The sequence below is a fragment of the Chinchilla lanigera genome, unplaced genomic scaffold, assembly GCF_000276665.1.
Source record: "Chinchilla lanigera isolate Chin_1 unplaced genomic scaffold, ChiLan1.0 scaffold00172, whole genome shotgun sequence".
Classification (NCBI taxonomy): Eukaryota; Metazoa; Chordata; class Mammalia; order Rodentia; family Chinchillidae; genus Chinchilla; species Chinchilla lanigera.
The window spans coordinates 943,626-968,813 of NW_004955573.1; the positions used below are offsets into that span (position 1 = coordinate 943,626).

The 25,188-nt window shown below is 40.0% G+C and overlaps 1 protein-coding gene and 1 pseudogene across 1 annotated transcript; one reads left to right on the forward strand and one right to left on the reverse strand.

Moving 5' to 3' along the window:
* The first annotated feature begins 814 nt into the window (after positions 1 to 814).
* Positions 815 to 7,815, forward strand: Gjc3 (gap junction protein, gamma 3, 30.2kDa). The gene is made up of 2 exons (XM_005413763.2): positions 815 to 888; positions 6,465 to 7,815. Exon 2 carries the CDS (start codon positions 6,466 to 6,468, stop codon positions 7,234 to 7,236), a length of 771 nt encoding a protein of 256 aa, XP_005413820.1. The 5' UTR covers positions 815 to 888; position 6,465; the 3' UTR covers positions 7,237 to 7,815.
* Positions 7,816 to 10,054: 2,239 nt separating this feature from the next.
* Positions 10,055 to 16,705, reverse strand: LOC102012379 (annotated as a pseudogene).
* Between the last annotated feature and the right edge of the window lie 8,483 nt (positions 16,706 to 25,188).

A 25,188-nucleotide genomic window follows, 5' to 3' on the forward strand; every position in this document is an offset into this window, starting at 1 on the left:
GGGTAGTGCCTGGAACTGAGGTCCCCTCTAGGCAGCTTGCTTCCCCAGAGGCCAGCACTGCTGTGGAACTGTTACAGGTAACAGAGCAGACCAATCCTGCACTCTACAATCCCTCAACCTTGGGAGTTACTCTTCCATCCAGCTTTATACCTTCCAATTCTCAGCTACACCCTGGAGAGATTCTGGCTGTAGTGATGGGGGCAGGAATGGGTGTGGAGGTAGGTTTCACAGTTTGTTCTGGCCCTGGTGGACAGGGGAGCTGGATTCTCTGGGTTCCTGATGGGATGTGGGGCAGATTTTCATTCTGCTGTGAGGAGGGAATCTTGCTATTTCTCCCAGGCAAAAGGACAGGATATGCTGGGGTCACTGTGAAATTTGAGGTGAATGCTGTCTGGGAATATGAAGCAAACACCACACACACACACACACACACACACACACACACACACAGAGTTCTGTGGGTAAGCTTGTGCTTTGATACTTTGGGTGGAAAAGTAAGGGGTTTAATAGCAACTCAAACCCTTGGCAATTCTCTCTGCTGTTGCAGGCAAGTCCCATGCTGGAAATATGCTGCACTCTTCACTCTCCTTTTAGATAACTTGAGAATCCCCATCTCTGGTCACTTAGGGAACACACTCCTCACCCTCAACAACAGAGGGTTATTCTTTGGAGCTGGAGCCTTAAGAGCAGTGCTGTCGCATGCTTCTCCTGTTGCATTTTTTTTTTAACTCTGCATGGAGGCTGCCAGGAATGAAAAAGGGAGGGGAGAGAAGTGGTGGTAGTAGGAGGCAGGGCCAGGCAAGGGCTAGGACCCTGTGGGCTCCAGCCTAAGGACTCTTCTCTCGACCTCTTTCCCCTGTGGTTGGTGCTTCTCCTCAGAGCTGCCAGGTGAGTGTAAGTGAGGACAGGGGCTGAGGGCAGCCAGATTCTCTCAGGGACTGCTGGTGGCAGTGGCTGGGGCTTTCCTGGGATCTAGAGAGGCTTCTCAAATCTAACCACAGGAACCCGTGGGTGATATTATTGCAATTTAGATATGATCCAGGAGTCAGGGAGGTGTCCTGAGGTTCTGCATTCCTGCTGATATTTATGACCACACTTTGAATAGAAGCATTTGGAATGTTATCCAAGCCACGCTGGGTAGGATGGGAGCAATAAGCCCTGGTTATTGACAGGTCCTGCCTTTCCCTCTGGACATTCTCTCCTCCATCCCTTAACTCTCTGGGATGAATTCTGCCAGAATCCTGACATTTTTCTTCAAAAGAATATGTGATGTTTGGAAAAATTCTTATCAAAATCATGATGGAATTAAAAAATCCTATCTGTTTAGGATATTTGAAAATCCACTCAGACTCCAAGCTTCCTTTCCTCTCCTGACTCTTGAGCTCACAGAGGTTATTTCACTGTGTAAGATCTTGACAAAGCTCAGATCCTGCCAACTCCCAGACAAACTTATGTGAAAACTTCTTCCAGTGCTAGAAACAGAATGTTGTCCCTTACAGGGAGCTTTGTCAAGGACAGCAGCTCCCTTCCTTTTCTGCCCTAACACTTAAGACCTTGATGTTCAGCCTCAAAGCTTTAGAACCAACCTTGTCTATAAGAGGAGGATGTGAATCTCAGGGGGTGAGGCAGGTGGCTGGAACAGCTGGACCAGACAGGGAGACCGCAGCGTCCCAGGAAAGCAGGCAGAAAGGAGGAGGAAGGACTGTTGTGTAGGAAACTCCTTTTAGTCTGTTTGAAGACTTTGGGGGATGGAACACATCTGAACTCTCCAGGAGGCCCAGGTAATCAGCAGAATAGGTGTTGTTTTGATGACAGTTTCAGGGGCCCAGGACAAGGAAAGGTGGTTAGTGTTAGGTGCGGGGGCTCCAAACCAAAGAGTTCTCTGCCAGGAGCTCTGTGGTGAGCTTAGTCCTAAGAGCCTCTGAGAGAACATCTGAGTGTCTGGTTTGGGGTCTGGAAGGAGGACGAGGGATGGAATCTGGAGATAGACTCTATAAGGTACTTCAGTTCCCAACCCTCAGAATATTCAAGGCCTGTCCCTTATTAAATCCTAGTTCTGCTGGGAATGCGTTTAGAGGATCCTGGGCTTGTGCTTTGAAATAAGATGAGGGTGAAAGCAAGAATTTAAAACTTATCCAGTTAGCATTTAGTCTGATTACTCTCCAAGAGAGCCAGCCCAGAAGCCTTCAGCACCCTGGGACTTCCCTGAATCCAGGGACCCAGTAGACTTGTGCAGTGCGATGGGATTGTGGATAACCTCACAGTGGGGGCTGATTAAGGGAGGATGTGAGGCCTACCTGGAAGATGGGCTGATTAGCATGGTCTTAGGAAAAGGAAGGTTACAAAAGGCCTTGAGAAGCTCTGCCACAGGTATCTTGCTTTACAGAGCTGGTAACTGGGGCCAAGGATGGTAGAGGTTTATGATAAGCTAGTGCCACCCTGAAGTAGTGGCTCTCAAATCAGGGTGAATTTATCACCTAGGTTGCTTAGCAGTGTCTGGACACATTTTTGGTTGTCACCATGTGGGTAGGAGGGGAGAAATGTGCTGCTGATGTTCAGTGGGTAGAGCCCGGGCGTGCTGCTAAATACTGTATCCCACAGGACAGCACCCACCCTACACAAAACATTACTGGTTTCACATATCAATAGTGCTAAGGTTGAGGACCTTAAAACTAGCATGGGAACTTGACCTTTCTTTTGCTCCTCTGTAGAGCTCTACAGCACCTCCTAAGATGTCAACATTTATTGAGAAGTTACTTTTTTCTCAGCTACTTCACTAAGTACTTTCTCCCCTCTTACGTAAGCTACAGGTTGAATATCCCTTATCTGAAATGCTTGAAATCAGCAGTCTTTAGAAACTTCTTTTCTTTTGGTTTTGGAGTATTTGTGTATACATAATAAGACTTGTTGGGCATGGGACCCAACTCTAAGCATGATATTTACTTATGTTTCATACAGGGATGATCTAAGAATATGATGAATCATTAAATTAAAAAACTTATGTGCTTATTACAGTGAAAGATATATTGCCAAGAAATGATGAGATAAATATTTTTGAAGCAAGGGCAATATTTTGAGGGGGATTAATGACAATGTGTCTGTTACTATAATTAAAATTTAAAAATTAAAATAAAATTTAAAAATTAAATTAAAAATTTTACTGTAGTTCTTGATCACTCCTCATTGATTAAATGTTTATGCTAATTTCTTTTTAGAGGCAGGGTCTCACTATATAATGTAGGCTGGCCTTGAACTTGTTTATGTAGCCCAGGCTGGCCTCACATTCACAGTGATCTTACTGCCTTAGCCTCCGAAGTGCTGGGATTACAGGCATTCACCATGCCTGGCATGTTTATGGTCAAATAAAATTGTTATGGGGCCGGGGGTATAGCTCAGTTGCATGGTACCTGTCTGGCAAGCCTGACGTCCTAAGTTTGATTTCCGGTACCAAAAAAAAATGTTTTGTTGTGTCTTCATCCTTATTTACTGTGTGATTTCTGTCTCTTCCTCAAAACCAAAATGACCAGGAAAGGTAAATATTTTGAATTGATTCAGAACATCAGGGCAACTGTAACAGTGCAACTACAGACCCTAATGAAAAAGGACTTCCAGAAGGGCTTCAAAAAGTGGCAAGAACAATGGGATGTGAGAGGGAGGATTTCAAAGGGTATCAGTGGCAATGTGTCTCTTACTGCAATATGTTAAAAAATTTATTCATTCACTGTATATTTTGATCACACTTCATATATACCTTATACACATAGCCTGAAGATAATTGTAAACAATATTTATGGTGTACCTGCATTTGATCATGACATGCCACATAAGGTCAGGGGTGAAATTCTCCTCTTCTGGTGTCTTGTTGATACTTAGTTTTGATTTTGGAGAATTTTGGATTTCAGATTTTTAGTTAGGGATATTCAGCCTGTGATGATTTTATTTAACATAAGAAAAATAGGCTGTGTTCTGTATCTGTTCACATTTTGTTACTTTTACTATTTATATTCTTCCTCTCAATTCTAAACAGCTTCCCAAGTATGTTTCTGAGTATCCCAATTTGATTTTCCTCAGAATATGATACGTTGCTTCAAGGTGGATTTTAACTGTGTTATACTAATGGTCCATCCATTCTATTTTTATGTATTTAAAATATATTTATTGTCAAATTTCAGAGTCTTGTACTAACTACAATCTACTAACTTGTGTTGTTCTAGAGATTGAAAATTGATTGCTCCAAAAAATTTTAACTCATTTTCATAGAGGAATTTCAGTGGGCTGACATGCCTCTGAGATATATTTATCATATGTATCACAGTCCATGAAAGAAGTGGAAAGATAGGAACTGAGGGAAGTCTGACTGCCTCCATCACAGCTGGTAGAGAGTGACAACTTTCTCTTGTCAATTAATTACCTGAGAGTGATTCCTTGAAAGCCTGTTAAGCCATCACTTCTAACTGGTCAGGAGTAATAATTTTCCCTATGCCTTGATATATAGCTTGTTCTTATGTATAGTTTATAATATTAATTTCCATTTAAAGTGGTTTCATGCATATTCTTGGGTATTATAATTGAGCAACTGATATGAGACAAATTAGGCATAGTTATTTCTGCTGTGTTAACTTAGAGACCCAAGTGATTGTTATTAGAGTTAAAGGGAGACACATAATCATATTCATAGCTGGAGATGAAATAATGCAGGGGTAAATTATAAGGAAGATAATTTGGAGATCACACTCTTGAAGAAGTAGAAGAGATCCAAGGACATAGATTTGCAAGGGGCAGTAGCTTTGGACAAGGGCAGGGTCATTTCTTTTCCTAAGATGTTAGGTAAGGAAATAAATGTGAAGATAAAATAGTACCTGTAGAGTTTCACACCAGAGTTTCTATTTCCTCCGTGGAACAAGATTCATAGTGTGTTGTCATAGTCTGTTCAGGCGCTATAACAAAGTACCTTAGACTGGAAAACTTATAAAAGTTTATTTCTTTTTTGGTTCTAAAGGTAGGAAAGTCCAAGATCAAGGCACAAGCAGACACAATGTCTAGTGAGTGCCTGTTTCTTATAGGAGAAATCTTATAAAAGTCTTTTGGAAGAAGCCTTCTAGCGTCCTCACATGGTGGGAGAGATGGAAAGGCCCCCCTCAAGCCTCTTTTATAATGAAACCAACCCATTTATGAGAAGTCTGCCCTCATGATCTAAAAGCCCCATTTCCTAATACTATCATACTGGGTATTAAGTTCCAACATATGGATACTGGGAGGACACCAACATTCAGACCATAGCACATGGTCTTTGGGATTGAGAAGAGACAAGTGAGTAAGGATTTGGGTTTGGGTTTAAGGATGGTTGAAAATAGTTGCTGGGCACTGACAAAGGCTGTTGACTAGGACAGAGATGAATATGGCAAAGTTGGGTTTGAAATGTGATGGGATTTTGGTGGTGGAATGCAGGAATTTCTGAAATTTGTCCTGAACTGTGATCATCTCTCACTGTGAGGCAGATATATACCCAGAAAACAGTGGCAGAGGGGAGTGCTAACCTAACCACATCTCAGTCTTATCACCATGGTGGGAGTACCTGAGGGAAGGCAAAAGAGAATAGCAGAGAGCAATAGGATGGGCATTCCCTTTCAGTGTCAGCACTGATTTGGTTAAGGTGGCACTGTTAGTGCTACCAGATATAGCAGCCATCACCTGGGAAGCAACAAATAAGGGAAGAAATAAAAAAGTACTATCCTGGGTTATTACTATTAGTCTTTGGGAAAGGGAGAGAGAGGTAGAGGGTAAAAAAGACAAGAAGACCCCTTGATGAAAGTTCTGCATTCCAGCAATACAGAAGTGGGAGGGGGGAAAAGGGAGAGAGAGAGAGAGAGAGAGAGAGAGAGAGAGACAGATTGATTGAGAGTCTCCTCCACAATTCACTACTGTACAATTTATCTTACACAAATGACTCCATTAACTAATAAATAGGTGCAGAGTCTTGATATTTGCTATGGTTTGAACGAGTGTTCTTCAAACAGTCAGGTCTCCAAGGTGAGGTACTTGGAGGTGTTGTGGATTTTTAAGAGGTGGGGATTAATTGGAGGTCTTTAGGTCTTTATGCTCTTGAAGGGGAACACCAGGGGATTGGAGATGTGAGCATTTGCTCCAATGTATGCTCCTTGCCATTGCCATCTAAGATGTGAAGTGACACATTTAGTGGGTGACTTTGCAAGCCTGTGCTATACTCTTTGGACTTTGAATCTCTCAAACTATGAGCTAAATAAACCACTGTTCTTTACAAAGTTAATTGCCTCAGGTAATTCGTTTTAAGTATGCAAAGCTAACTAATATAATATTTGATCAACCAGGTCTTTGGAGAGGGGAAAAAGGGTTTATGGATCCTTGGGTTCACAGTGGTGGCCTGGAGCTCTCCCTAAAGGGCAGTTAGCAACGTACACTGATCATTGTTCTCTATTCCCTGACAGGATGTGTGGAAGGTTCCTGAGGCAGCTGTTGGTGCAAGAGAGCCAGTGCTCGACCCCTGTGGGGCGCCTCCTGCTTCCTGTGCTCGTGGGATTCCGCCTTGCTCTGCTGGCTGCCAGCGGACCCGGCGTCTACAGCGATGATCAGAGTGAATTTGTGTGTCACACGCAGCAGCCAGGCTGCAAGGCTGCCTGCTATGATGCTTCCCACCCGCTTTCTCCACTACGGTTCTGGGCCTTCCACGTCATCATGGTGGCTGTACCCAGTGCCCTCTATGTGGGGTTCACCTTGTGTCATGCGATTGAACACTGGGAAGAACCAGGAAAGGTGAAGAAGGAGGAAGAAACCCTGATCCATAAAGGGGACAGCTGCAGAGATGCCTCAGGGACTGGAAGCCGCAAGATACTCTGGGCCTATGTGGCACAGCTGGGGGCTCGAGTGGTCCTTGAAGGGGCAGCCTTGGGGGGGCAGTACCATCTGTATGGGTTTAAGGTACCCAGTTCCTTTTCTTGTCGACGAGATCCTTGCCTTGGCAGCATAACCTGTAATCTGTCCCGTCCCTCTGAGAAGACCATCTTTCTAAAAACCATGTTTGGGGTTAGTGGGCTTTGTCTTTTGTTTACCCTTTTGGAGCTTGTGCTTCTGGGTTTGGGGAGATTGTGGAAGAGCCAGAAGCACAGATTTTCCTCTTTTAACTGCTTCTCAAGTTCAAAGAGCACCAGAAGACACAAGGAACCAGCCAATAACTTCCCAGTGGTGGAAACAAAAGAGTAGTTTTGAGAAGAAGGTGAGAAGGATCCTAACCACCCTTTCCCTTGCTGCCCTAGTGTCTCTGTCCAATAATCTCTGCTCAGGGCAGGTCCCTCATCCTTCCGGGAAGTGCACATTCCACGTGTTATAAAGTAGATCATCAGTTTCCGGGCAGATGCATTCTGACCACTCCCTGCAACTCATCTCCTAGTGCCCTTCCCCGTCAATTGGGTGGTTCTTTCCAGTGAGTAAGGATGGCAGAGCGAATCTGTTGCACTTCCTCCTTTTCTATTTAGTTCTTTCTTCACTTAGGAAAAATCTCAGCTTTTGCTTGATCCCCACTTTGCAGAATTGTAAAGATACTCATCTCATCTGTAGAAGATCTTATGATTGGATCTCTTTCAAAACATCCATTGAGTGAGGATTCACATCCAGGTATAATTAGAGGCCGTTGAAGGGTATCTAAGGGCCATGGTGGGCCATGCGGTTGAAAGCATTATCTTGAAGAATTTCTGATAATACCTTCTCAGTAGAATTTTTTTACCTTTAGAGATAAAGAATGAAAACATATTAACAAACAACCGGGCATAAACAAAACAACACCCAAACAACAGAAGCAATACAGAGCTTCAGACAAGGTGATGAAAAATTAACAATAAGTATTGTATTACATATTTTACATATTGTTATCTTCAAATTGGTTACTTGGTTAAACAAATATAGGCATTTAAGGTTGATCAAGCAATTAAACATTAACTGCTCCTTTCAATAAAGCAATAGAAGTCAGTAGTACGACTCTCTCAGTTACCCTGTGTGTGTATATATATATATATTTTCCCCTTCTTTCTTTTTCTCTTTTCCCTTATCCTAGTTGTTCCCTCCCTTTAAACAGTTTTTTTCCCTTTCACAATATCTATTATACCTTTCAGATTTTATTTACTCTTTCAGGTTCCTACACTAGACTTCTCACTAGAATTATCTGGTGTCATCATCGCAGTTTTTTTTTTTTTTTTATTTTTTTCCCGGTACCAGAAATCGAACTCACGACCTCGATCTTGCCAGGCAGGCTCTGTGCCGCTGAGCTAAATCCCCAGCCCCTATCATCGCAGTTTTCATAGGCTTGGTTCAAGAATCACTGAGCAGAAGCATCCGCAAACCATGCCTCTCTCTCACCATGCTCAATGAATACTGATGACTACTAATTGGCATTTCTGTTGCTAAGACAATGTTTTCTCCTGTCTCAGCTACTCCGCTTATCTCATGCTCCATATTCTGTGCTCCCTGCAACTTCAAGGTCCTATAATCTGTGAATGCTCCCCAGTCCTGCAGCTATAGAAACTTTGGCCGTGAGAAAACAAGTATACGTAGCCTAACGTCCCTTAATATCAGGATGGGATTTGTTCAATTTTCCACATGGGAAAGGCTGCTGTGATTTCACAGGCTGTGTCCTGGGAGCTCTGACTTCTCCTCCGTTCTCACTCGGTACACTGTCTCTGTTACATGGTCTTCGGCACATCAACAACTTAAATGCAGGACCAAGTCCCCGCTTTTAACACTTATTGCTCTCAATATGGTACAACAAAGACAATAGCTTTGATGGTGATTTGAGGTAATAGCAAAAGGGAAATTTACAACAGAATGTAGCGCAATGGATAATTTAAATGGAAGTACCAAGTTTCTTTTCTTGAATCTTTCAATTATTTCTGTTGGAGCATGTGCTACCCACATACATTTTGACAGAATCCGCTTTCTCCAGAGTTTGTTCTTGCCCACGAAGTCTCCACAAAGAAAAGTAACTTGGCTTTGTTTTCTTTTTCTGAATTCCAAGTTATACCTGAGTAAGTTAAGAAGGCTCATTTCCAAGGAAATGTTTGGTTTCCCAACAGATAATTTGGCAACAAATAGGAAAAAAAAAAACCATTTTTTTCTTCATGTTACAAAAGTTTCTCATAAGAATTCCTGTCTACTATAGCCAGAGCACAGCCAAAGTGACCAAGGGGGGGAAAAAAAAAAAACAAATGACATTTCTTTCTAAGCATTTGAAGCCCTTACCTCACTGTGGTTTTCCTCTGGCTTGGTGCTTGTATCTTCTCATACATGAGGCCTAGGTCTCAGTGTATTCCCCTGCAAGACACAATCAGTTCTGTACTGTAGAGCATCATTACTCCCACTCTGAATCCTCTGATTTACACTCTCCAGGATAAGGATGTAGCTAAGGCTGTGAAGAGAGTGCTTCAGAGAGATATTAGCACAGAGTGATAGCAGGTGTGGCTGCCTGTGTGTAGTGTGGTGCAGGACAAGCTTCTTAAATAAATCTGGGAGAATCTTTAAGATTTTTTGAGAATCTGGGTCCCTTGTGATCTCTGACTACACCAAAATGAGATGGTTGATATGTAAAATCAGTATTCTAGCATGGTCTCAGTTATTCAGGTAAAATGGAATATGAATATTTTAGTAAGATTTAGAGAATTAGGGGAAAACTTAAAGAAATCCTGCTAAATTAAGAATATAAAGGGCAAGGACACTCTAAGGGAAGAGAGTGTAAGGTACAGATATAAGAGACCCCTTTCATTATTACTTTTACTAAGAAAATCATGTGTAAATTATGCCAGCTAGGAGTATTTATTGAGTGTAAAATTAATGTGTTGCTCAGTATTTAAAATGTGAGAAGTAAAGCATGTTTTTAAAGGAGAGATGGATCATACAAAAATTTATATTGATAGAGTTGAATCTGTGTAAGAATCTAGAATGTAAGAATCTAGAATGGAAGGAACAATGTATTTTGTATAAATATACAATTTAAAGAAATCTCAGTTATTTAATTAGATTCTGAGTAAGAAATTTAGAACACTAACTTGTGAGGGTAAATTCCATTTGTTAGAGCAAAAACGGATCGCAAGTAGCCCCGGAGCTGAGGAAAATTTTGATTTTTGGTAAAATCTGCGAGTCCATTGCTTTCTCATCGACCTTGCACTGCTCTGCAATCTGGTAATTGTTCTTTCTGTGTGGAAGATCTCACCCTCCTGGTATCTGAGCTTCCGCAGCTTCTTCTTCTCGAAGTAAGCATCAGTGAGGTGTTAGGGGATTTTCAAGTTGCTGATATCAATTTTTGTGGAAGTGGCAATGACAGATTTCTGGTGTGTTCTTCACAGAGGAACGCGATTAAGGTTAAGAGGCCCCGTCACAAGCAGGAAGCCACTGGCCAGCTGCTTCAGGAAAACCACTCTCTTGCCTCTGTGGCATCTGGTGAGGATGATCAAGATGGTCCCAGGGTGATGATGGCTCGCAGTTTCCTCATGTGCTGACTGAAGTTTTTTTTTTTTTTTTTTTTTTTTTGCCGCAGCTCAGCAGCTTTCAGGGCACATCTTCAGTAGAGTAGTATCTAGGCATTTTTCGAATTAAGCACTCGGGTACCCCATTCTTGTTATCACCAACTGGTTTTGTGACAGTAGCAAGAACCTTCTCCTTTTTCTTCTTAACCTTGGATTTGGCCGCAGTGTCCTTTCTCTTGTACAAAGCTTTTCTGGAATACGTAGCAGATTGGGAGTATCTACCAATTCCTCTAACCAGGACAGGATTTCAGCTGCAGTGAGACTGTGCCTTCTTGGACTCTTTCACCTTCACATTACCCTTTTTACCAGTTCCAGTGGCGTCAGCCTTCTCGGCTTTGGGTTTCTTCTCTTTAGTATCTAGTTTCTCAGTTTTTCTTCACCCACCATCCTGCAAAATGGGAAAATGCTAAATATATAATTGTTTAAAATACTTTTTTACTTAAATATTTACAGAGTGTCTACTATGCTCCAACTGCTAAACTAAAAACTTGCCCTTTTGAAGTTTAATATTCTTTAAGTATATATGATTTCTTTGTTTTAAATTGGATAGTTGTACCAAGTAGGAATATTAACTTGCATTTTTTTAAAACTTGGGCTTTTCTTTTCTGCTTTCTTGGTACTGGGAATTGAACTCACTTGTGCTTCCCAGGCAGGTGCTGTGCTGCTGAGCTACATTCTCTAACTTACATTGTTTTAAAGAGTGAAAATACCAGTGTGTTTTCCAGGACTTTTTAGCCTTTGAAGAGGAATCAGAATGATTTGGATTAGAATATGTCCCATGCTAATACTATGGTAAATTAATCTTCCAGGCATCAGTAAGCTCATTTGTTCACTCAGTCAAATGAAGTTTTCTGAGAGTCTGTCTTAGCTGTTGATAGCACTGTGAGCAAGAGAAATGAACTCTGAATGTTATAAGCAGAAAATAATTTTATTGAGGGGATGTTGGGAAGGTGGGTTCTCTCTAAAGAAGTAAAGAAACAGTCTTGAAGACCATGGTTCTCTATCTACCTATTGCCAAATTATCCTGTAGAACAAGTCCAAGCAGGGGTTGATAGTAGAATTCCTCCAATGAGGACAAGATCATAACTCCCTGCAGACAGGGCAGCACAGTAATCATAGCCATTGGATCTGTGGGGGACTCTCACACGTTTGCTTCTCTACTTGTGCACCAGATTTTAAGGCTCCTGCTCTTGAGATTATTCCTTCTCTGCTCTGAGTCTTCAACTTTCCCATTCTATTTGTTCAGTACCATCATCTTATAGACATAATTTTACAGGACTCATTTTATGCAGAAATATTTCCTCCTTCCTACAAAACTGGTACAATTTTACAGAAAAATTCCTTGAAACAATTTTCTTTGCTTGATAGTTCTACTTTTTTTTCTTCCATTCCTTCCTGTGTTTAGTTTATCTGTTCTTTTTCATCATCACTCTGTTGAAACCATTAGTACAAAGTTACAAATGGCCTCCATGTTGCCTTGCTCAGTGGCCAATTTTAATTTACCTAATAGGTATTTAAAAGGTTAACCGTGCTTTCTGGTTTTTTTTCTATAGTGCTGAGTTTTGATCCAGGGCCTTGCATATGCTAGGCAAGTGCTTTACAAGTGAATTACTTCTTCAGCCCTTATTCTTTTATTTTGAAACACTTCATTGGACACCATAGTCAATTTAACTCCAAATTCACTGACAATAAAAACCTCATTTTAAATTTATGCTGTTTTTAAGCCAGATGTGGTGGGGCACCCCTGTAATTCCAGCACCTGGGAGGCTGAGGCAGGAGGATCACTGCTAGTTCAAGGTCAGCCTATACTACATAGTGAGACCCTGTCTCAAAAAGCCAAATAAATAAATAAATAAATAAATAAATAAATTTACTTTGTTTGAATCTTCTAATCAATTTAACTTCTTTAGTATTGGATTGACCCAGGTTAAGCTTTAGATCTTTTCCCCATCTTAACTAATTTCCCAAATAATCTTGTTTGGTTTTTGTTATTTTTAATCTGTATTTACATTCTTATCTTTCTTCTGAATCCCCGACTCATGTATCAAACTTCCAACACTATATTTCCACTCAAAGGACTAATACCATCCACATAGCAGCTAGAATAATCTTTTCATAGCATAGATTATTTAATTCTCCTAAAAATCATTTCCAATCTTCCTGTATTATGCTTAAATAACATTCAAAGTACTTATGTGAGCTTCGTGGGCCCTCTGTGACATGGCCTTCCTTCTTCTCCTCTTTTATCTCTTCCCCTTGCTTGCTGTGTGTCACTCACATCAGCCCCCATTCCATTTTTTTATTTGTATTTTTATTATAAGGCATTGGATGGGTCACAACAAAATGGTTGCCACACATTGGGGAGGAGGAAGAAATCGTGGTGGTTTCAAGTCAGAGATCAAATAGGATGGGAAAACATACAGGGGCAGCCTGGCCTGGGTGTGGGAGTCCAAGGACGGTGATATGGGACCATGTAAAGGTGTGGCCTGACATGAGTATTAATTGTCTAAATAGCATGTGGAAAATGTAGGAGAGGTAAGGAGGGCATTTGTATTTGTGAATGGAAGGATGACAGTGGACTACATAAAGGGAGACTGATCAAATAGGTAAATAAATCAAGAATTATTGAATCCAGGTTTGTGGCCATTGGTGAAGGCTATCACTGATTCAGAAAGGGTGAAAGTTGGAATAAAGTCTGTGGAATCAGACTGGAATGGTAAGAAATTTTTGCGCCATTCTCGCTATTTCTCCTTTAGTTTGGGGGATCCACACTTCAGTAACTGTGTAATTTCAGTAATGGGAAGGGGAAGCAAGTCATCAAGGCTTTTGAGAAGTATCTTGGAGAGGAGTGTTAGCTTACAGAAAGTATCTGCTGCGTCCTGAGTGCACCAGAACCCCCTTTATCTCAGGGTTAAGTCTCCTGTCTCTGCACTTAAGAACAGCTACACAGATGCCCTGAACCACAAATAAAGTGAAAACAAACTCTGTTCTCCTGCTCTACCATGCATAAAACCTACCGACTGGGAGGTCTTGTAGTTTAAATACGTAATTCCTGGAAGTAAGCCTCTGTGACAAGGGAGCTTTTGTAATTATGATAGAGAAGAGCACCATTCAAGCATCATGACAAGGCAATCACTGCACTTTACAATTGTACACAGTGTGTCTCATGTCCAGGTGACTTGAAATTGATTTTAAACTTTGCTTAAGTTCAAAGAGACTGTAGACAGTCATGTCACGTTAATTTTCACCGGCTGTATGTGATCTTTACATTTTGGTTTTCACAACGCCTAATTTACAGGTCCAAATTGAAAGGAACCTAAAATCTCATAGGTGACCAGAAAGCTTATTATTTGGCTTACAGAACAAAAGATGAGTAAACCTATGCTTTTTTGGGAATAGGCTTCTCAGTTTAGAAAACAGAACTCCTGATAAATACTATCTAGAAAGCGCGTTGACTGTGCTTCCTTAAAAGGTTGGAAGGAGAAATTCTGCAGGATTCTGATGGTAGAAAGTTTGACATTCATGAGGGCAAACCTCATGCTAATTCAGTTCCTAAGTCCATTCCCAAAGGGAGTGTATATGTAAGATTCAAAGCTTTGCTCCTCTTACTGAACCTGGTGGAAAAATAGTAGAGGAAACCAAGTAGATGAACACAAATACCGCAACAGTTACTGGCTTGAGACTGCCTCTTAGAAAGCCATACTCAAGACTAACTATACAGGATGCCAGTCTGGGTTGTTCATAAAAATCCCATTCTGGTTTTGCTATAAGAATTGTAATGTAAACTTGTACAACCATTGTGGAAATCAATATGGAATAAAACTAAATTTAGAAATTCTGTTTTACACAGATAGTCCCCTTCTTGGCATCTTCCCCAAAGAGCTAAAGATATCATATTACAGTGATACATGCATTCCAATGTTTATAGCAGTACAATCATAATAGCTAAATCTTGGAAGCCGCTTATATGTCCATCAACAGAAGAATAGGTAAAGAAATGTATCTATATACACATGATGGGATACTGTTTGGGATAAAGAAGGATAAATTCAAGACATTTGTAGGAAAATGGATACAGTTTGAAAACATAATGTTAAGTGAAACAAAGCAGACACACAGATTTAAATACCATATGATTTCTCTCATTTGAGTAATTCAAAGTACAAATAAAGCACAAAATGGAAGATTGATAAAAGGAAACAAAGAGCTAGATCTTTTACAAATGGTAAAAGAACTGAGATCAAGGATGGGAAGCAGAGGTCTGAAGAAGATATAAAAAGATTTAAGGTGCATCATATACATGTACCAACTAACCACGATGAGTGTAATCATTATATGTCACAAACACAAACTAAAAAAAATTACAATGATAATAATGAAAATGGGAAAAATGATCTAAAGAATGAGGGAGGTAGGAGGGGAAGGAAAATAAAAAAGAATCACGATATGTTAACTCCATGCACCTACCCTCTAAAATGCATGTAAACAATATGTAAAACAACCTGAAAACATGTTCTAATAAAATAAAAAAGAACTGTGAGCTCCAGACCATTCCCACTCCTCTTATTCTAAGAATCTTTCCAGTCTTGTTGAGATGTGGTGAATGTTGTATCAAAGAACATTGATTTTTCAACACTAAAATTACATTCAGGATGGTGCTGACACACGGAAAATGAGGCTGACTGAAGGTTTCTGCCTCAGTTCTGTTGGTCGTTTGCTCAATGATGAAGAGAAAATGCCTCCCATGCTTGAAAGTGTGTTTTCCTCTTCTGTTCTCTCTACTCTTCTTTCCTTCCCTCCCTCTCTCCCACCTTCCCTGCTTTCACCCCTTCTTTCCTATCTGCCTTCTGTCCTTTCTCCTTGTACCCTTCTCCTAAACCTCCTTATACTCCTATTACTTCTCTTTCTTTCCTTCTTTCTATTCCTCTTTCTAAACCATAACGCCATTGAAAAGAAGAGTTTGTGCTTATATTGTTTGATCAATTTTGCATACTTGTATCTTGTAATCAACTACTTTGAAGATAACAATACGTACTATATTAACCATTGTTAATTGCCTACTGTCTTGTTTTGAAATTCTGTATCATTGTTTTTGTTGTTTTTCTTTCTTTAAAATTAAAAAAACTCATAATGGTACTCAGCACTTGACTTTCCAGACTCCTCTGAGAAAGAATGTGCCAGCTATCTAGAGATCAGATTTGTCTTTGGAAGATTTACCAATGACAGAAAGTGTGAGAGAGGTGGCCAGAGACAGGACAGGAAGGATTTGTGATCTTCTCAGCCCAGTGAAGATGGTTGAACTGTTGGGGAGGAAGAATTCTCAGGCCCTCATCCTACGCTTTTAGTTATGCTGGAGGAGTTGAGCACCAGTCATCATGGAAATGAAGGATAGAAATATTTCCTAAACCTGTTGTTTAATTGATAAAGCTAAAGAGAATAGCACACAAAACCCTCAACAGTGATTAACACCTAAAATAAGATGTATTTGAAAAAGTGTGGAAGATTTAAAGAGCCATGGTAATTTAAAGAGTCATGGTATACACAGAGGTACATACATACAAACACACACGCACACAGTTATTGTGCTGTATCTGTGGAGGATTAGTTATAAGATCTTGCAAAACAAAATCTGAGGATGCTCAGGATCATTATAAAATTAGCAAGACCTCACACCATCACAGGTTATCCAGTTTTGGAAAAACAATAGTAGGAGAGAGTCTGCTCTCTGACCTGGGTGCCAGCGATTCTTCTCTTACAGATCTCTCCTGCTGGACCTTGCTTCATGTATTTGTTGCAGAACCAGTTTGCCTTTCCCTCTGTAGTCCCCATCACAGAAGAATTGTGGGCCCCTCATGGGAGTCCACCTGCAGTCCTGGGTAGAGCCCTGAATATTCCACTTACAACACTCCCATTGTATGTGGGAGGAATTGCCTACTTGTGTTTTGTTTCTGTGTCAGGCTAGCCTTCTTTCTCTCCAGAGTCCCACCACTTGCAGGGACTGGAGCACTGCTGTTTACCTGCTGCAGTGTGTCCCATTTGTTGCTGGGTCTGGAGCACAACTCTTGGTAAGACATGAGTGTGTCCCTCTCTTCAGAGGCACTGGAGCACTACTGCTTCCAATACATGGGTGCATGGGTTCACAGCAATTTGTTTTACCCCATTTGCGTTTTTGTTCTCTGAATCCTCTGATTGGATACGTGTCACTTGGCCTTGTCTTGTGGGAAAGATAGAATAATTGTGAGTCTATTCAATCAGTGAGACAATCACTGAAGGGCTGACTTTTTACCTCAGTTTGATTCTTTGCAAAGATGATGTGTATGTAGTTTCTAGGGTGGGGGTAGGGGACCATAACCCAGAAGTGGTCCAGTTTACCCTCACCTACACTCTAAACATTGAATTTTAGTTCAGCTGGATTTTTTCTTTTATCCTTCCATATCAGACTTTATCTTTTGCTCTCACTTCAAGGCATATACTTTTCTCCAGCACCAATTTGGAGATATTCACCCTTGCTGTTGCTGCCTAGTCAGCCAGCTTCTCTTCTTTCTGCCCTATTTATCATTTTTGGGAACTATCTATAGAGTTTTCCTACACTGGCTCTACTAATTGACATTCTCATTAATAGTGTGAAAGGATTCCTTTTTCTGATGTGTGGTGAAGTTTTTGTGTCAACAATATTTATGCTATAAGTATTAAAACCACAATTCACAATTCGCTCATCCTTATCCCTGTGAATTTTAGTGATAAATACACTTGCACTACTGAGAAAAATATTTTGACACTTCACATTTGCAAAATAGAGTATTGACAGTGTCAGTTTTAGATTTTGTATTTAAAATTTCTGGCTGATATATCCAATGGTGTGGATTTTGAAATTTGTAAGAACAAATTTGTTTAAAAAAACAAAAAATTGTGCTTAGTTTTGTGACCTTGTGTACTTTTGAAATAAAATCAAAAGTTTCTCTGCAAAAAAACCAAAAAACCCCCCAAAACCCTCAAACAATATTTATGCTATGACATATGAATTATCATATGTTATTTAATTTTTTTTTACAGACAAAAGTGGTAGGTTATTATCAATGATTGTTGTACTATACTTTTGTATCTTCAAAGTGGTTTCTAAAGAAAACAAATAGAGCTATACATGAGTGACCAATTGAATATTCATTGACTATCATCAATGGTTGTTGTAGGAAACACATAGTAATAAACATACATCCATTTACAAAATAGTATAGGAACAATACAAACATTAGAGTTATGGACAGATTAGTAGGAAAATATCAATGGCTGCTGTAATACATGGTGGTATCTTCAAAGTGGTTTCTCAGGAGGACAGAGATATGCAAGAAAGATCTAACAAGTAGTTACCACCTAAGGGTTGTGAAAAATAGTGGATTACCTCCTCACCAGTGACTTCTTTCACTGAGGTGTGATGGCTGGAAGGAAGGCCAGGATTGAAAAAAAGGACTGAGAGACTTGCACCTGTGTCTAGCAGCAGGCTGTTTTCTTTTGCCTCTATAGTCATGATTACCCAGGGCTCCTCCATGGAGATGACAGTCTGGCCAGAGGGAGAAGGCAGAGTATGCCCTGGGCCCCTCATTTCTGTTAGACTAACTGGTAGCGTGGATCTGAGCTCTGGGGCTTCTGCTTCAGAGGGCAGACCAATCTCCAGTGGTCATCTTTGCATTCAGGGCACGGCCCAGAGGACTTCTTAGGGTAGTTCCTCTTGAGGTGGCCTGGCTTTTAACAGTGGTAGCAGATGCATGTAGTAGTTGAGTTCTTCTCGGGGCCCCAAAAATCAGACTTAGGGTCTGTTTCTCTTAGTGCTGCAGCAAAAATAGCTGCTTTTTCTCGGTCTCTTCGTTTTCTCTCCTTGGCCTCCTCCTTGTCATGGTGATAGTGTTATTTAATTTTAAATGCATTTTCTCTGGCTCATTCTTATGTTGCTATTTCTGATCTCTTCCTTCATAATTACCCCCAAAATGTAAAACTCCTGTTCCTGAATGATAGCTCTTTGTGTAACTTTTTTAAAAATAGAGAGTACAGAAATAATATGAATACAACCAAGTAAATTATCAATAAGTGAATATACTTGTATAACTACCAGAAAATCTTTACTTTTTTCCTTTGAGGTGACATTCTTTCATTTTCTTTATGCAGTTTAAAAAAAGTGTAATTTTATATGTATGTATATACAGGATAGTTAACATAGTTGATCCACTCTCTTCTATTTCTTTGCTGAAAGAAACTGTTAATGAGTCCTTGATTGATCAATATTGCATGTCTCTATTTGTTTTCATGAGAAACCACTTTGAAGATATCAATATGCAATACAACAAGCATTGTTAATATCCTACCACATTGTAACTATGTATTGTTTGTACTGTTCTGTTGCTATTTTGTAAAAGGTTGTCTGTTAATGTTTTCCTCCTTTTATTTTTAAAATAAAAAAATAAAAAAAGTGTAACATCATGTGGAAACCTAGAGATATTTAATACCTCAAAAATTGGGCTAAGGAACAGAGAGTCCTAGAGGGAAAAGAAAACAAAAAGTAAAGCACAATTAAAATGCAGTAATTATATGTAGCAGTGATCATTTTTGTCTAGACATAAGTGTGAAAGTCATCAGGGCTGTCAACTAGAAGCCATTCCCTCTGTGACCTATGCTTGGGCTCCAGACCACTGGATGAGCCAAGGTATATTACACAGCAGACCATGACCATGGCAGTGACATCAGTAGTCCCTCTGCATTACTACACTATCCAAAAGAGAGGAATTAAAAATTTTCTGAACTATTAATCATTCGCATACTGGGATCAACACCATCAGAGAAGCAATGCCCAGTGTTGATTCCTCTTTAGGATATTTCACAACAGCAATGTCCTGTCCTGAGTTGTGAGGAAAACCATCCTTCCTTCTCTATACCCCCTCCTCAAGCTCCTGATAGGTTTACTCTTCCCTCACTCTAGGGATCTGAGGTGGCCCTGAAGGTAAAACCATTCCTGCAAAATGTGGATCCAAGAGTATTCCTAGTTAAAACTACAATAAATTTCTCCAAAGTGGGCTTTTGAGATCCCACAGCTAAGTGACCACTTGTCTCCACTCTTCTCACTACAGTCTCAGGTTTCACTCCTGATTTCTGCATAGTCCAAAATGTCCCACTTTACCCAGTAAGTTGTATGGGCCCTCTACATATAAACTTACCAGTCTATCCATCTTTTGCACTTGGAGGGATGAAAAATTGTGTGAAGATTTAATATTTAGTATTTTTTTTCTGGTAGCCTCAAAACCGTCAAGGCATTTAAATTGTTCTAAGCTCCACATTATAAGTTTTCTGGCCCCAAAGTGATATCTCAGTACATGGCAGCTATCTGTATATCTAATCATTCCCTCCACTGTGCACTCTGCACTCACAAATTTGAAACATAATTATTTCTTTTTTCCAAATTATGTATTATGTTGTCTACAATATCCAAACACGCAGCTCAAATAATCTCAGCTCCTATACACAGTGGAGAAGGCCCTTTCCCCCCAGCTGCCTTCCCTTCCCTTGGGAGTGGCCCTTCTCTTTTTTTATTTTAAAGATAAAAGAATGAAAACATATTAACAAACACACAGACATTTACAAAATAACACAAAAGCAGTACAAACAATACAGAATTTCATCAAAGTGATAGGAAATTAACAATAGTTGCATTACATATTGATATCTTCAAACTGGTTATTCAGATAAACAAATACAGGCAGGTAAGATTGATCAAACAATTAAACATTAACTGTTCCTTTCAATAAAGTAATAGAAATCAGTAGTATAACCATCTCAGCTATCCTCTGTACATTTATACATATTTTTTCCCTTTTTTTCTTTTCTCTTTTCCCTTATCCCAATTGTTCTTTCCTTGGAGTGGCCCCTTCTCAAATGGTCTACTGTAATTGGTCTACTATAACACCACACTCCTGCTTTTGTTTGGTTCCTAAAGTAGCTCAACAGTGGTATTTCTGCTCCCTGACAGACAGTTGAGGGTCTCGTTACAGGTCAGAAGTCCAGCAGGTACACTATTACTTACTCTTTCAAGGTGATGGGCTTGCCTTTTTCTGCTTCGTGCCTCAGGTTTTTCACCAACACATTTGCATATGATTAATGATGGGGAACATGTAAGCACAAAACATAGTGCTATACACAGTTAATTGAGGAGAATCAAGTCTTAGAAAATATAGACTTTTACAACACGAAAAAAGGTGACATTTATAATTTACATTATAATGTCTATATCAGGAAACAGACAAAGGCTTTTTAAAAAGATTGTCTTTTGGAAAAGGACTGATTATACCTTTACGTGTCTCCAGATTCATTTCTTTATGCCCAATTAAAAGTTTTCCTAAGTTGTTACCCCCTTGAGTTTCCCACTGGTGAAGGTTGGAGAAAGCAATGTCATAGTCTCTTCTTTTCTTTATCCTCAGGTAAGTTCAGGGCTCTTTCTCATAAGTCCCACTGGACCAAATAGTTAGACTATAAAGCAAAAAATATTATGTCCTACATAATATTTGGAGATCTCCACAGTTGTAAAAATGCATTCCTCAAATAGCATTTCTTAATTGGCAAATATATACCTTCTAGTAGTACTGTCTAGTAGTCTCACTGACAAATATGTACTGGCTGTCACTATGTGAAGTGCTTAAGTAATGTTTATCCCAATTTCCTAACCTCCACTGAGTATGGAGGAGGCACCTAACTACCTTGTACAGCATTTTACATGGTGGAAGTGTTCTTTTAGGGGAAGAGAAAGTCAGAAACACAGTAATCCCTCAAAATTTGAACAGAGTAGAAGAGAATTGGATACAAATAGATCACCTTGGGACCTAAAACCAGTTTTTCCTTTACATGTACCTCAAGCACAAGCATGCTTGAAAGGTAAGTCTTGATGTGACGACTTCTAAAAATTAGTACTCAGTGCACAAAATATTAGGAATCTCTTCCTTATTCTGAAGAAATAATGCAATTCAATGGAATTAATTTTGCTTAATATTTTCCCACAGGATGATGGAAAAAGAAAACTTGTTCTATTTCCCATCCTGGGACTGGCCTTCAACAAAACCTTTTTGTAATTTATTCCCACTATCTAAAGGTGCGTTTTGTAGGACAGGCTAGAAACAGCAGCATTCACGAGGTGCTCAAAAGATGCTTACCAAAAAAAAAAAAAAAAAAAAGATGCTTACCACAGTCTGCAGGTGCTTCAGTATGGGGTGTGGAGGGGGACAAAAACCCAAATGTGGGAAGCCAACTTGAAGCGGAAGCCTTGCAGGCGAAACCCAGTAAACAGGGGTGCTCAGAACAAGAAGCATGGTCACTCCTCAGTCTCAGCCCTGCTTCAAGTTCTGGTCCAGTGCACACATCATCTTGGGGAAAGTCCAAGTCTTCCTAAAGGAAGAAGACAAATGCAGAGCCTGCCAGCCTGCTGATTGGTGACCCTCCTAGCAGCCACCACCCCGTATCCAAATGGCCTAATCCTCCTTTTTCTGGGAGACGGAGTCCTACCAAATTTACACAAGCAGGTCTCCTTTAATGAAGGCAGTAGAGAAAATGCAAGGCAGAGAATCACTTGGAGAATAGTGACTAAATTAGCACTGGTGAGCCCTAAGGACAGAGAGGAACAAAGGGCACAGTTCTAGTTAAAGACTTGACATCAGGCAATGAAGGATCCATGAAACTGAGAATCACAGGGCCTTGCAGTGACTGTGACCAGTGGGAGCTGGGGCTGGAGAAGAAACACTGCAGCAGTGCCAGAGCAGGCATTCTCTCACCACCCTGCACACACTGCTGAACTCTGAGCATGTGTGGGCTCTCTCCCACCACCCCCAAATGCTACTGAATCCCACGTGAAAGGGCTCTGTCTCCCTGAGCCCTAAATGCCACTGAATTTACAGGCTGTGAGGAGACCCTTTGTTGACAACTGGGACATGGAATCACTGAGGGTGGAGAAAATAATCTAGGTCAGCACCTGTGGAGTCTATTTCCTGCTGGCCCCCAGAAACTAAATCCTGGATCAGATGGAGTATTGCTTTGACCTAAGAGTAGAAGGGGCAAAGAAAAGCTACTGGAATGATATGTGGGCATGAGGATACTGCTTCCTGTCTGACTACTGGGGACCATCAAAGTTGTGGGCTGAAGAAAGTCTAGGTATAAGTGAGACATAACTGCAAATGGAGGCTGAGAGCTCTGTAGTGGGTGGAGCAAATATCAGAGCTTCCATCAGGAATCTGAGGTTGTTCTCTGTCAGTGGGAGGAGTGCTGGCACCCTGACAGCATTCTGAGAATACCAGAAGCTCTCAAGTACAGTGCCCTTTGTGTGCTTTTTTTTTTTTTTTTGGATACTGGGGATTGAACTGAGGACCTTGTGCATGCCAGGCAGGCATTGTATGCTTTTTGTTTTGTATTTTTTTTAGGTGGGGGTTGAAATTTTTCTTCTTTCTTTATCTTGCTTGATTTTTTGAGTAGGAGGCATTTTTCTGTCTGTATGTATAGTTATAATTAGGTATGTAAAGTTTCTGCTGTTGTTATAAAACATTCCATGTAGTTAAACTGCATATACCTACTTCAAAGATTTTTCTTGGCTTTATAGAACTCTGCTTAACTGTTAGTTTTAACGGTCAGAATATTACAGAACTCTGCTTAACTAACTCTATTAGTTTTACTGTTGGATACAATCTTCCTATCTCTTTCTCCAAATCTACAATCTCATCCTTTTCTTTTCATTGTTATTTTTCTCTCACACCTTCTCCTATCTCTTGGCTCTTTTCCCTTATATATTTTACTCCTTTTACATAAACTATTTATCTCCTTTTTACATAAACTATTAAGATTTATCTAAATAATACAATATCTTAACATCTCACATTAAGTTCCCATTACCAAGGGTTGTTTATAGGGTTTCTAAAATGAGCGTTTCTTTTAGGTTATTAATTGGACTCTGTCTTAGTTACTTTTTTTCATTGTTGAGACAAAATACCTGACTTCCAAAGTTAAAGGGAGAAAGGTTTATTTGGTTCACAGGTTGGAGAAAGTTCAGTCTATAGTTGGCTGGCTCCAAAGCAGAGTGGCAAGGCAGTAAAGATCACAGAGGAGAAACAGTTCATGGCAGGCAGAAAGTAGAAAAGTAAGCAAGGGACCTTAGCAGCTTTTTTTTTTTTTTTTTTTTTTTTGTCTTCTATATTTTATCTAGGCTGCTGGGATCAGGTTGGTGTCAAACCAGTCAGTGGACTCATTTAGTAATCACCCACCCTTAATCATAGCAGCCTCGATCCAAGCATTGCACCATGAATCAGTCACACACCCTAGATTCAGTCACCTCTGAAAAATCCCCAGCCTATGACCACTTGAGGCTTTGAGGGGGGACATCTGGACAGAAACCATAACAAACTCAATCTCCTTGTATCCTCTTTTACTCTCTATTTTCATTCCCTCCCCTACTCTCCTTCTCACTTCACCTTTACACTTTTATAAGTATCCTTTCCCTCTTTCTTGTATATTAACAACTATTTTAAAAATGAGAGGCATATTGTTTATGAGCAACTGTAAATGAGTTCTAGCTATTGTTCTTGTTTCTACAATATCTTACATTAACCCATCAGGTTCTTCATCAAAAAGAGTCATTGCTCAGGACTTCTCTACTGTCTTTTGGGTTTTAAAAGTTTTTATTGGTACATTTTATTTTGAGACAAGGCATCGCTATGCAGTTTAGGCTGGACTTGAGCTCACTTTGGAGCCCAGGCTGGTCTCGAACTCACAACAATCCTCCTGTCTCAGCCTCCCAAGTGCTGGGATTACAGGCATGCACCACCATGCCTGGCTTTATTGGTACATTTTAAAACAGAAGACACCAAGGAAATACAATATGAAAAGACCAACAACAGGCAATGAAATCAAGACAGTAGTAAAAAATTAGCAACTAAGAAAAGCTCAGAAACTGATGAATTTATTGCAGAACTTTAGAAAAGAATTGACATATTGCTGCTCAAATGTTTCCATGAAACTAAAAGGGCACTCTTACAAACTCTTTCATGAAACAAACTAGTATTACCCTAATACCAAAGCTGGATTATGACATAAAAAAGAAAACTACAGGCCAATATTCTTGATGAACATAGATATATTAAGATACTTGCAAAAAGAATTGAACAGACTGTTAAAAAGATCACACATCAGGATCAAGTTTACTTACTGCAAGGATAGTAAAACAAAGGTAAATGAATAAACATAATATACCAAACAAATACAAACATGGATTAAAAAATTATGTCAATAGATGCAGAAAAATTTTTGATTGTGGGCAGTGGCTGAAGCTGAAGATTGATCATACATGTGGGGCTAGAGCAAGGCCAGTCCTGAGAACACAGAGCACCCAAGGCAAGCCAGGTGAACAAGCTGATCCAGCCCTGAAAACACAAGGATGAGATCCCAGTTGCTGATTCTTTGAAGTGTTTCACTGGCAGTTTGGCTTTTGTTCATGAACTCTCTGCCTACACCTATGACTTCAAGGTTTTTACTTACTTTCTCTTCCAATAGATTTAGTGTTTCTGGTTTAATATTGAGATCTGTGAACCATTTTGACTTGAGTTTGGTGCATGGTGACAGGCTTGGGTCTATT